General features: G+C 44.8%; 1 protein-coding gene across 1 annotated transcript in view; it reads right to left on the minus strand.

The window, feature by feature from the left end:
• Positions 1-10774: 10774 nt before the first annotated feature.
• The window catches only part of LOC125546958 (putative cellulose synthase A catalytic subunit 11 [UDP-forming]), a 45864-nt gene continuing 43425 nt past the window's right edge, over positions 10775-13213 (minus strand). Inside the window, exons 3-4 of the mRNA XM_087515628.1 lie at positions 11024-11126; positions 10775-10930 (exon numbers count right to left, since the gene is read on the minus strand). Of these exons, the coding sequence (XP_087371754.1) occupies positions 10775-10930; positions 11024-11126 (259 nt within the window). The remainder of the gene's footprint in view (positions 10931-11023; positions 11127-13213) is intronic.

A 13213-nucleotide genomic window follows, 5' to 3' on the forward strand; every position in this document is an offset into this window, starting at 1 on the left:
AGAGTCCAGCGCTAGGCATAGAATCTTCGGAGACGGGCTGCGTTCCATGGGTTCGGCTCGAGTCGGTTATCCGATGCATCTCACAGGTGGTACACTCCACCAGTCAGGACTTGGTCAATTATGAAGGGACCTTCCCACTTGGGCTTGAGTTTGTCCTTTTTCTTGTCCGACAGGCGTAGAACTATTTCGCCAACGTTGTAATTTTTTGCACGTACTTCTCTGCTTTGGTATCTTCGAGCCAGCTGTTGATAGAATGCGGAACGGGCTTTTGCCACGTCTCGCTCTTCCTCCAAGGCGTCCAAATTGTCCTGCCGATCGTGCTTGGCTTCTCTTTCTTCGTACATGCGTGCTCGAGGTGAGTCATGAATTATGTCACAGGGCAAAAATGCCTCTGCAACGTACACCATGAAGAATGGTGTGTATCCGGTGGTGCGATTCGGCGTGGTCCGCAGCCCCCAGAGTACGGAGTCGAGCTCCTCTACCCAGTGCGTATTAGATTCCTTAAGGGACCGCACTAATCTGGGTTTGATGCCGCTCATGATAAGACCATTTGCCTGTTCGACCTGGCCGTTGTTTTGTGGGTGATAGACGGAAGCATAATCGAGCTTGATGCCCATGTTTTTGCACCAGAGTTTTACCTCATCGGCCGTAAAGTTCGTGCCGTTATCAGTGATGATGCTGTGGGGGACGCCGTAATAGTGTACAACACCAGATATAAAGTCTATCACCGGTCCGGATTCGGCCGTCTTAACAGGCTTGGCCTCTATCCATTTGGTGAACTTATCCACCATGACCAGTAAGTATTTTTTTTCTTGTGGGTTCCGCCTTTAAGGGGTCCAACCATGTCAAGCCCCCAGACCGTGAAGGGCCAAGTGATGGGGATAGTTTGGAGGGCGGTGGGTGGCATATGGCTTTGGTTTGCAAAAATCTGGCAACCGACGCCTCGTTGGACTAAGTGCTAGGCGTCTGCCCGGGCCGTCGGCCAATAAAAGCTTGTACGGAAGGCCTTGCTTACAAGGGACCGAGCTGCAGCGTGATGTCCGCCGAGTCCGGCATGAATTTCAGCCAGGAGGTTCCGCCCTTCCTCTTCGGAGATGCACCTTTGAAGGACTCCGATAGTGCTTTTCTTATAAAGCTCTCCCTCATGGACTTTATAGGCTTTAGATCGCCGCACTATGCAGCGTGCCTCATTTTGGTCCTCAGGGAGTTCCTGCCTGGTAAGGTAGGCGAGGAATGGTTCTGTCCACGGGGCGATGACGGCCATTATTACGTGGGCTGAAGGTGTTATCTCCTTGGCAGAGCCTCCAATTATGTCAGAGTGTTTGGTGTCGGGCTGTGCGGTTGGGTCTGGGCTGTTATTGCCAGGTTCCCCTTCCCATACTACGGACGGCTTGAACAGCCTTTCCAAGAAGATGTTGGGTGGGACTACATCGCGTTTTGTGCCGATGCATGCCAGGACATCTGCCGCCTGATTATTTTCTCGGGCTATATGGTGAAATTCGAGCCCTTCGAACCGAGCTGACATTTTTAGGACGGCGTTGCGATAAGCTGCCATTTTTGGATCCTTGGCATCAAAGTCTCCATTTATTTGGGATATTGCAAGGTTCGAGTCCCCGTGCACCTCTAGGCGTTGAATGCCCATGGATACTGCCATTCGGAGACCATGTAAAAGGGCCTCATATTCGGCTGCGTTGTTGGAGTCTGTGCACATTATCAGGAGTACATATTGAACTATGTCTCCTGTGGGGGACGTCAAAACGACGCCAGCCCCTAGACCGGCCAACATTTTGGAGCCGTCGAAGTGCATGACCCAGTTTGAATACGTGTTGTGCTCTTTAGGGAGTTCGCTCTCCGTCCATTCTGCAACGAAGTCGGCCAAAACTTGCGACTTGATAGCTCGCCGTGGCTTGTAAGTTATGTCAAACGGGAGGAGCTCAATGGCCCATTTTGCAATCTGGCCCGTCGCGTCGCGGTTGTTTTTAATATCGTTAAGTGGCACTTCTGAGGCTACTGTTATTGAACACTCTTGAAAGTAGTGTCGTGGCTTCTGGGATGCCATAAATACCACGTACGCAATCTTTTGATAATGCGGGTACCGTGACTTGCACAGAGTAAGGACAGTGGACACATAATAGACCGGCTTTTGAAGGGGGAATTTGTGTCAGTCCGTTTCTCGTTCGATGACGAGCACTGCACTTACGACCTGATGGGTTGCTACAATGTATAATAGCATTGGTTCGCCAATGTTTGGCGCGACCAGGACTGGGTTTGTTGCCAAGATGGCTTTTATTTCGTCGAGTCTGGCTGTGGCTGCATCCGTCCACTCGAAGTGTTCGGTGCACCGAAGGAGGCGGTAAAGGGGTAGGGCCTTTTCAACTAAGCGGGAGATAAAGCGGCTTAGAGCTGCCACGCATCTGGTTAATTTTTGTATTTGTTTGAGGTCCTTCGGGATATCCAATTGTGAAAGAGCCCGGATCTTGGCTGGATTTGCTTCAATTCCTCTACCGGATACAATGAAGCCCAAGAGCTTTCCAGCTGGAATGCCGAAAACGCATTTTTCCGGGTTAAGCTTGATGTCGTATGTTCAGAGGTTATCGAATGTTAGCCTCAAGTCGTCTACTAGAGATTCGACATGTCTTGTTTTAACGACCACATCATCTACGTATGCCTCCACTGTTTTGCCGATCTGGTTTGCCAGACATGTATGAATCATGCGCTGATATGTTGCGCCGGCGTTTTTGAGCCCGAAGGGCATTGTGTTGAAGCAGAATGGGCCGTATGGTGTGATGAGTGCCGTTGCGGCTTGGTCTGACTCTTACATCTTTATTTGATGGTATCCGGAGTATGCATTGAGGAAACACAACGAATCGTGTCCTGCAGTAGCATTGATAATTTGATCGATGTGGGGGAGAGGGAAGGGATCCTTTGGGAACGCCTTGTTAAGGTTTTTGAAATCAACGCACGGGCGCCAGGATTTGTCCTTCTTTGGTACCATCACCAGGTTTGCTAGCCAGTCCGGATGTTTGATATCTTTGATGAATCCGGCCTCCAATAGCTTGGCTAGTTCCTCTCCCTTGGCCTGTCTCTTAGGTTCGGAAAAACGCCGAAGAGCCTGTTTGACTGGCTTGAATCCTTTTAGGATATTTAAGCTGTGTTCAGCCAGCCTGTGTGGGATTCCTGGCATGTCTGAAGGGTGCCAGGCGAAAATGTCCCAGTTCTCTCGTAGGAACTCTCGCAGTGCGGCACCTACATCCGGGTTTAACTCTGCCCCGATGGAAGCTATTTTATTGGGGTCCGTTGGATGGACCTGGAATTTGACTATTTCGTCCACCGATTTAAAGGAGGTGGACTTGGATCTTTTATCGAGTATCACATCATCCCTATTCACCGTGGAGCGCAGCGCACTCAGTTCCTCAGCCGCTAGGGCTTCGGATAGCGCCTCCAGGGCCAGTGTGGCTGTCTTGTTTTCAGCGTGGAGTGCTATGTCCGGATCACTAACAAGGGTGATGATTCCGTTAGGCCCGGGCATCTTGAGCTTCATGTACCCGTAATGGGGTATTGCTTGGAAGACTGTAAACGCTTCCCGCCCTAGTAGAGCGTGATATCTGCTACTGAACGGGGCCACCTGGAACGTGACCTCTTTGGACCTGTAATTATCCGGCGTGCCGAACACCACATCTAGTGTGATTTTTCCTGTACAGCGTGCTTCCTGACTGGGGATTATTCCTCTAAAGGTTGTTCTGCTTCGCTCAATGCGGTTCCAGTCTATTTCCATTTTTTGATGGGTTTCCTCATAAATGAGGTTCAATCCGCTGCCGCCATCCATGAGTACCTTGGTAAGACGAAAGCCGTCCACTATTGGACTGAGGACCAATGCGGCTGGTGCTCGAGCTGTTCGGAATTTAGGTTCGTCACTGGCGTTAAAAGTAATAGCCGTGTCACTCGATGGGTTTATTGTTGCTACTTGGTAGACTTCGGCAAGGCCGCGGAGTGTTCTTTTTCGCATATTATTTGATGCGAAAGTCTCGAAGACTGTTAATATCGTACTGGTTTCTCTGGGGTGGCTTTCTGTGGCTTCTGGAATTAGAAGATCTTCGCCAATTTTTGCCACCTGCCGGAGTATCCAACATGCTCTAAGGCTGTGAGTTAGTGTGGCGCCCTCTGCACTATGAATTTTACAGGGTCCATCAAGCCTTCCTTCCAGTACAGTTCCGTGCCCTGTAGAGGGCTTTTGCTTTTTGGTATTGAACCCGGGTGTCTGACGATGATGCACCCTTTTATTTCGGACCGGGTTTGTATTCAAGGCCGGATTGTCCCAAAATTTTGTTTCGGTTTTCCAGGCGCTTTCCATCGCACAGCACTTTCATACTATGGACGCCAAGTCAGCAAAGCATGTAATATCACGGCGACTTATGGCGTTGAGGATTCCCTTGTCTGTGCAATTATTGCAGAAGAATGAAATTGCGTCTTCCTCACGGCAGTCCTTTATCCTGTTCATAACCAGGAGGAATCTGGCCCAGTAATGATGTATTGTTTTCTTTGGGATCTTGCCTAATTTGGGATAGATCGCTTATGTACGGGTGGGTGGGTGGAATCAAATCCGAAACCTCACCCAATCTGAGACCCAGGGGCCAAGGAGTTTCCGAACTCGGACGTTGGGATTCTTGGATGCGGCCCGATGAATCTAGTCTATCGCCTAACTTTAAGTTCAGGTCTTGAGTAATATCCTCCCCTCCGTAGGTATCCGGCTTGGAGGGATCGGGAATCCGGACATAGCTAGTCCTTAAGATAGATGAAGGGTCGCCGCACTGTCCCTCTACCATGGCAACGTGATGGGTGACCTGGGGAGAGTTAATCTCTCTCAGATCGGGTTTAGGCCCAATCTGGTCGTAATCTGTAGCGACTCCCAGGGCGGCGATGCGATCGAAGAGATCGTTTAGGGAAGAGAGCTCCATTGGATCTAGCTGCTCGGCGAATTCCGAGCTGACATGAAGATTGCTTTCGATGACCCGAGAGGTCATCATCGGCGCAGCAGCTCAACAGGCGGTCATAAGGAAACCACCTAGCCGGAGAGTTTGGCCGACAGCCAAAGCTCCCTTAGCAACGGTGCCATCTTTAAAGACGGGATGAGGCATCCTTCCTGATGGCGACGGCACAGAGGAACTCTCAATGAAAGCACCAATGTCGGTGTCAAAACCGGCGGATCTCGGGTAGGGGGTCCCGAACTGTGCGTCTAGGTCGGATGGTAACAGGAGGCAGGGGACACGATATTTTACCCAGGTTCGGGCCCTCTTGATGGAGGTAAAACCCTACGTCCTGCTCGATTAATATTGATGATATGGGTAGTACAAGAGTAGATCTACCACGAGATCAGAGAGGCTAAACCCTAAAAGCTAGCCTATGGTATGATTGTTCTTCGTCCTATGGACTAAAACTCTCCGGTTTATATAGACACCGGAGAGGGCTTAGGTTACACAGAGTCGGTTACAATCGTAGGAGATCTACATATCCGTATCGCCAAGCTTGCCTTCCACTCCAAGGAAAGTCCCTTCCGGACACGGGACGAAGTCTTCAATCTTGTATCTTAATAGTCCAGGAGTCCGGCCGAAGGTATAGTCCGGCTATCCGGACACCCCCTAATCCAGGACTCCCTCAAGGATGCACTATGATCATACTTGAACATTGGGTGTAGTTAATATGCGAGTGTTTTTCATGAATGGATCAATGCTTGAGCATGATGGGCTAGGGATAGCTTATTTTACCGTTGATATTTTGAAAGACATAGTTGCTTGTTGATATGCTTGAGTATTTAAGTTATCATGTCAAAACTAGACTATTGCTTTGAACAATATAAAATTACAAATGTCCATGCTATAAAGAAAAGAATAAGATATGACATGTTAGGCAGCATTCCACATCAAAATTATTGTTTTTATCACTTACCTACTCGAGGACGAGTAGGAGTTAAGCTTGGGGATGTTGATACGTCTTCAACGTATCTATAATTTTTGATTGTTCCATTATGTTATATTATCAATCTTGGATGTTTTATAATCATTTTATAGTCATTTTTATTTTTTTGGTACTAACCTATTGACATAGTGCCAAGTGCCAGTTGCTATTTTTTCCATGTTTTTTACATCGCAGAAAATCAATACCAAACAGAGTCCAAATGCAACGGAACTTTATGGAGATTTTTTATGGAACAGAAGACACCTAATGGGCCAAGGCTGCGCCTAGGGGGTGCTGCGAGGAGAGCACAACCCACCAGGGCATGCCCTGGTGGGTAGTGCCCACCTCGGGTGTCCCCTGAACCACCTCTTTACTCTATAAATACCCCAATATTTCAGAAACCCTGGGGGAGTGGACGAAAATTAATTCCAGCCACCACAAAGTCCAGAACCACCAGATCTAATCTAGACACCATCACGGGGGGGGGGGGGGGGGCTTCACCACTTCCATTGGTGCCTCTCCGATGATGCGTGAGTAGTTCTTTGTAGACCTTCGGGTCCGTAGTTAGTAGTTATATGGCTTCCTCTCTCTCGTTTGATTCTCAATACAGTGGTCTCTTGGAGATCCATATGATGTAACTCTTTTTGCGGGGTGTTTGTTGGGATCGGATGAACTTTGGGTTTATGATCAGATCTATCTTTCTATATCCATGAAAGTTATTTGAGTTTCTTTGATCTCTTTTATGCATGATTGCTTATATCCTCGTATTTCTTCTCTGATATTTGGGTTTTGTTTGGCCAACTTGATCTATTTATCTTGCCATGGGAAGAGGTGCTTTGTAGTGGGTTCGATCTTACGGTGCTTGATCCAAGTGACAGAAGGGGAACCGACACGTATGTATCGTTGCTACTAAGGATAAAACGATGGGGTCTATCTCTACACACTACAAGAAATATGTCAACTTGAGACTATCACTATTGGTCGCTGAAAGGTCATTGTTTTTTCATTTGCGACCTTTTTGTGACAAAAAACAGATGGTCAAAAGCCGATGGTCGTAAACTGAAATTAACGACCTTCTCTGTGAGAAGGTCGTGGAAGGCAACGACCAAAACAAAAGGTTGTTGATCCTATGACCTTCTGTTTTGGTCACTAGCTCTCTGCCCAGGCCATGTCGGATCCGACGTGGCAAGCTGACGTGGCAAACTTGCGACCAAATGAAAAGGTCGTTGACAAGAATCAGCTCGGTCCAGTTCGGTGTTTTACATGGACCGAGTCCATTAATTCAGCCTTTTATATATTTTCCCTATTAATTCTGATTAGCTACATGGGCCAGGCCCAACATTATAGCTTTTTATTTTTGGGCTGCAGCCTTTCTTTTCCTTTTTTTATGCACCCGAGTTGTCAAATTCTGGTAAATGGGTCCCAAATGTGATGTTCTGGTTCATGGGACCCTGCTATCAAGGTCATGTTCTTCAGATTTCAATATACCAATACAGAAAACCGATGCAATACTTCAAATAACAGCAAGAAGCAATCTGCTACATCATATAACATACATACAAATGTGATCAACATCAAGTTTACAATTTGAGAACAGCTCTATAAGTGTATAGTCTACCACATGAGTATCACATGAGCCCTACAAGTGTAGGGTCTACCACATGAGTCTACAAGTGTACAGTCTACATCATATAACACACATACAAATAGGATCAACCTAAAGGGCTTCATTACTCCCAAAACTAGCTCCAATGAGCTAGAACTATGCTTCTTCCAACTTCTTTGCCCTGATGCTCGTGAAGAAACATGAAAGGCCAGCATCTGCACGTTATAGAACAAAATGATTAGGAACAAAATAAAAGTAAATCTGACAGCATATTTACTTTGCAAGGAACCACAACATATTTCTGTAAAAAAAGAACATGTATGCAAACCAACCACCAAAAAATAACAAGTTGGTTCATCTTATACCAGAATAAAAAGAACACCGACAAGGAATAGAAGCACACCAATTCATAGACATGATGTGGATATGGAAAAGATAAAAATAGCAACAAGAGATAATCATAGAAAGTCGGCCATCCTACTATTCAATAAATGGTTTGGATTTCACCGTAACAAAACACTTAACAACCTCAACACTTGTATTTTTGCTTGCTGCAATCTAAACAACATCACCACAAGTTCTATGATGCATCCAAATTTGTGAACTTTGTGCATAGATCGGATCGAATGAAAGAAAGAAGTGGAAAGGAAGGGCTACCTTGAGGATCGAATCAAATCAGCCTGCTTCTTCCTTCCATCTTCTTGTGAATAGCCTTCTTCTTCCTGCCATTAGCGGAAAGCTTTTTAAGAAGTACAACAGGAGAAACGTTTCATACAGTGGAAAGGGGGACTTGATCAACATCCACTAACTTCACAAAGGAAAACACCTATCCAGGCAATAATTACCCCTCGATTTAATAAGACAACATGCCTGTTAAAAAAACTAGGCTAGTTTACTTCTTCATGGGATTCAAATAAAAAAGGGTTCAAAAAGGGACCTATCCAAGAACCACATGTTAAGATCTAGAGAATGGACGTTAATTCTTTCACCATCGACATTCCCTGTTCAAGGTAAACTGTAGCTAACTAGCTGATTAACCAACCAGAAAATGTATAAAGTAACCACCAATGCAACAGATTATGTTCTACTTCTAACGCATTCATTCATAAGCAAAACATGGTGAACTGGAATCTAGAACTCATTGACAAAGGGAGACTTGATCCACATCCAACAAAAAGACACGACCTAGATTTGAGGAAGTCAGTCAAACAAATCTGTAAAATTAAGCATTCATGCTTGCTAGATTTGTAAGCAATTAGTTGATCCACCAAACAGGAAAGAGCATTGACAGCATTAAATAGCAGAAGCAAAACTAAAAACAACCCAAAATCACCGAAATCATTGGTTTATTAGCAACAAACAAGACGCGCGTGTGTGGTAATTCGAAGAAGAAACGGCCCTGCCGACGATGGTGCCGCCCATGACAAAGAGTTGCCCGAGGAGCCATCCAGCCCCTTCATGAACCTGCAATAAAATGCACGCACGGATCAGATTGGGGGAGAGGAGAGGAAGAAGAAGAGAACATCATCCAAGTAGAAAAATCCCAAAAGAAGCTAATGCACAAAAATATTCAACACCCTCATAAGCATGTTGATTTAATCACATTTTTGTACTAAAAAATGGAGAGAATAGATATGCCTCATGAAATATCCTATGAGATAACTAGAAGAAAAAATAGTGAAGGGAATCTGCAGTATAATCTGTTCGGAACAATACTCAAGCCAGTCAGGTTAAGCAACATATGCATATGAGTTTAATCTTCCAGATTAATAGAACATGACAGATAAATTAACGCTTTTCTAAAACTGTAAGAGACATAGCAGCACACATACTCTAACTATTCAACTTTTCAACTATAAGAGGCTGTAGACTGTCAAATAAAGAACATCAGTTATAGAACTCTGTATCAGGTAGGCAGTAAGCATGCTTAAAAAGAAGATGGACATACCTATGCATATTTCCCATACTACATAAGTACTAAACAAACTAACACGTGCTCACTTGAAAACCTTCCATGCACATGATCGTAGCTCTTCCCTCATATCATAGAAAAAACAATTGCCAAGTAACATCAGACTGCTATTCACATACAGCGATAGAACCTTCCACACAAACTCCCATTATTTTAACCCACGGGAGAAAAGAAATGTTCTTATCATCAGGTCCAAAAGAAGAATACAGATAATGCAACCAGGCTAATGATGCTAATTGTTTGTGAAACTATGGAATAGTTTTAATCAATACAAAGGAGCTTTATCTTGAGGAATAACAGAGCAAGACAAACAAATGCATGTGTTTATGAAACCGCATTAGACTTTGCAACACATTTACCACAGCGACTCATCTTTTAAAGCATCCAGTCAAATGGACTTATAATACCAGATAAGGAGGAACAGTTATAGATGTGTGCACTTATCAGATATACAAAAACCATGCTTAAAAAGCCACATATACAAATTTATATGCATATACACATAGAACAGAGCTACTAAGATAACTAGCAACCATGCACTTGATAACCCGCCCTGCACACTCTTATTCCCTCAAGTAATTCCCATTCCACAAGAATGGCATGTTTACAGTGTTCAAATTAGGCATAGAATTCTACTGCACTTAATAATACCTTTGCTACAAGGCGAGATAAACAGAAGCAACACAACTGCACTTAATAATACACACTAACCATCCGAGTTTAATAACTTTGCTATCAATTTAATCTCTATTTCCAAGTCTTGTATATCCTAGCACATGTTAGCGTAAAGGCCAAGCAATCCAGTATGATGATATGCATGTCCAAATGAGATAATGCAACATTTCCTGCACATTCCTAGTGTGTTTGCCTCTTGCAAGACCAACATATCCCTTCTGGTGATTGTTTCAATTGGACAAAGCAAGGAACTGCTATCACTTGCTGATGCAACACTAGAACATACTATTCGCCGTTTATTAACTGAAGGTGTATCCCTTTTACTTGTCTAGAACTTAGGAACCAAGCTATTGACAATATCTAGAATTTAGCATCAGGCAAGCCAACGATTGCGGTCAGACACCCTAACATGACAAGCGACCCTAACTGTACAACAACTCAAGTCAAATAGACACAATAATACGGCATCACCAATCATGTCAACCCTCACCAAACTGAATCCTTCTGAGACGAGCCAACATAACAACACCAGGAAATTACAAAAAAAGCGATACGCCGCCGACGACGGCCTAATCCGATGGCCTCACTTGTTCCCCCATGGGCACGACGAGCCTGACGTCGCACTCGTGGCTGCGCGTGATGCAGTGTAGCCATCCCTCCTCTGGCACCTTGCGCGTCTTGGCAGCGAGGTAGTTCATCCTCACCGTGAACTCCTCGTACTCCCTCTACATGCACGCACGCCACGATAGATCAGCCAAGCACTACACTTCAGTACTTCATACCTCCGATCAATCAATCTGTTACATGATCATGTATACCTTCATGGTGTGGCGCTCCTTGACGAACGACAGCGCGACCTTGTCCCTGAGGTAGCCCACGTTCCGCGCGAAGTAGGGCTCGGGTGCCCTCGGCTCGATGATACGTCCATTTTGCATCATGATTTTATAACGATATTTATTGCATTATGGGCTGTTATTACATATTATGTCACAATACTTATGCCTATTCTCTCTTATTTTACAAGGTTTACACGAAGAGGGAGAATGCCGGCAGCTGGAATTCTGGGCTAGAAAAGGAGCAAATATTAGAGACCTACTCTGCACAACTCCAAAAGTCCTGAAACTCCACGGAAGTCAGTTTCAGAATATATAAAAAATATTGGGCGAAGAAAGCACCGGAGGGGCCACCCACCATCCATGAGGGTGGGGGCACGCCCCCTGTCTCGTGGGCCCTCTGGCAGGCCTCCAGTGCCCATCTTTGGTTATATGAAGTCTTTTGCCCTGGAAAAAATTATAAGCAAGATCTCGGGATGAAACTCTGCCGCCACGAGGCGGATCCTTGGTGGAACCAATCTAGGGCTCCGGCGGAGCTGTTCTATCGGGTAAACATCCCTCCGGGAGGGGTAAATCATCACCATCGTCATCACCGTTGATCCTCTCATCGGGAGGGGGTCAATCTCCATCAACATCTTCACCAGCACCATCTCATCTCAAACCCTAGTTCATCTCTTGTATCCAATCTTTGTCTCAAAACCTCAGATCGGTACCTGTGGGTTACTAGTAGTGTTGATTACTCCTTGTAGTTGATGCTAGTTGGTTTATTTGGTGGAAGATCATATGTTCAGATCCTTTATGCATATTTAATACCCCTCTGATTATGAACATGAATATGATTTGTGAGTAGTTACGTTTGTTCCCGGGGACATGGGAGAAGTCTTGCTATAAGTGGTCATGTGAATTTGGTATTCGTTCGATATTTTGATGAGATGTATGTTGTCTTTCCTCTACTAGTGTCATGTGAACGTCGAATACATGACACTTCACCATTGTTTGGGCCTAGGGGAAGGCATTGGGAAGTAATAAGTAGATGATGGGTTGCTAGAGTGATAGAAGCTTAAACACTAGTTTATGCATTGCTTCATAAGGGGCTGATTTGGATCCATATGTTTCATGCTATGGTTAGGTTTACCTTAATACTTCTTTTGTAGTTGCGGATGCTTGCAAGAGGGGTTAATCATAAGTGAGATGCTTGTCCAAGGAAGGGCAGTACCCAAGCACCGATCCACCCACATATCAAATTATCAAAGTAACGAACGCAAATCACATGAGCGTGATGAAAACTAGCTTGACGATAATTCCCATATGTCCTCGGGAGCGCTTTCCTTTATATAAGAGTTTGTCCATGCTAATCATTTGCTACAAAAAGGATTGGGACATCTTGCTGCACCTTATTTACTTTTGTTACTTGTTACCCGTTACAAATTACCTTATCACAAAACTATCTGTTACCGATAATTTCAGTGCTTGCAGAGAATACCTTACTAAAAACCGCTTGTCATTTCCTTCTGCTCCTCGTTGGGTTCGACACTCTTACTTATCGAAAGGACTACAATAGATCCCCTATACTTGTGGGTCATCAAGACTCTTTTCTGGCGCCGTTGTCGGGGAGTGAAGCGCCTTTGGTTGGTGGAATTTGGTAAGGAAAAATTTATATAGTGTGCTAAAATTTACTATCACTTGTTACTATGGAAAGTAATCCTTTGAGGGGCTTGTTTGGGGTATCTTCACCCCGACCAGTAGAGCAAAGAGTTGCTCCTGAACCTACTAAAAATGTTTATCTTGAAATTCCTTTGGGTATGATAGATAAACTGCTAGCTAATCCTTTTACAGGAGATGGAACATTGCATCCCGGTTTGCACCTAATCTATGTGGATGAAGTTTGTGGATTATTTAAGCTTGCAGGTATACCCAAGGATGTTATCAAGAAGAAGGTCGTTCCTTTATATTTGAAGAGAAAGACATTGTCATGGTTTAGGCTATGTGATGATATTGGATCACGGAACTACAACCAATTGAAATTGGAATTTCCTCAGAAGTTTTATCCTATGCATCTGGTTCATCATGATCGTAATTATATATATAATTTTTGGCCTCGCGAAGGATAAAGCATCGCTCAAGCTTGGGGGGGGGGCTTAAGTCAATGTTATATTCATGCCCCAATCATGAGGT

The sequence above is a fragment of the Triticum urartu genome, chromosome 3A, assembly GCF_056163025.1.
Source record: "Triticum urartu cultivar PI428250 chromosome 3A, HENAU_Tu73, whole genome shotgun sequence".
In the NCBI taxonomy this organism is placed as follows: domain Eukaryota; kingdom Viridiplantae; phylum Streptophyta; class Magnoliopsida; order Poales; family Poaceae; genus Triticum; species Triticum urartu.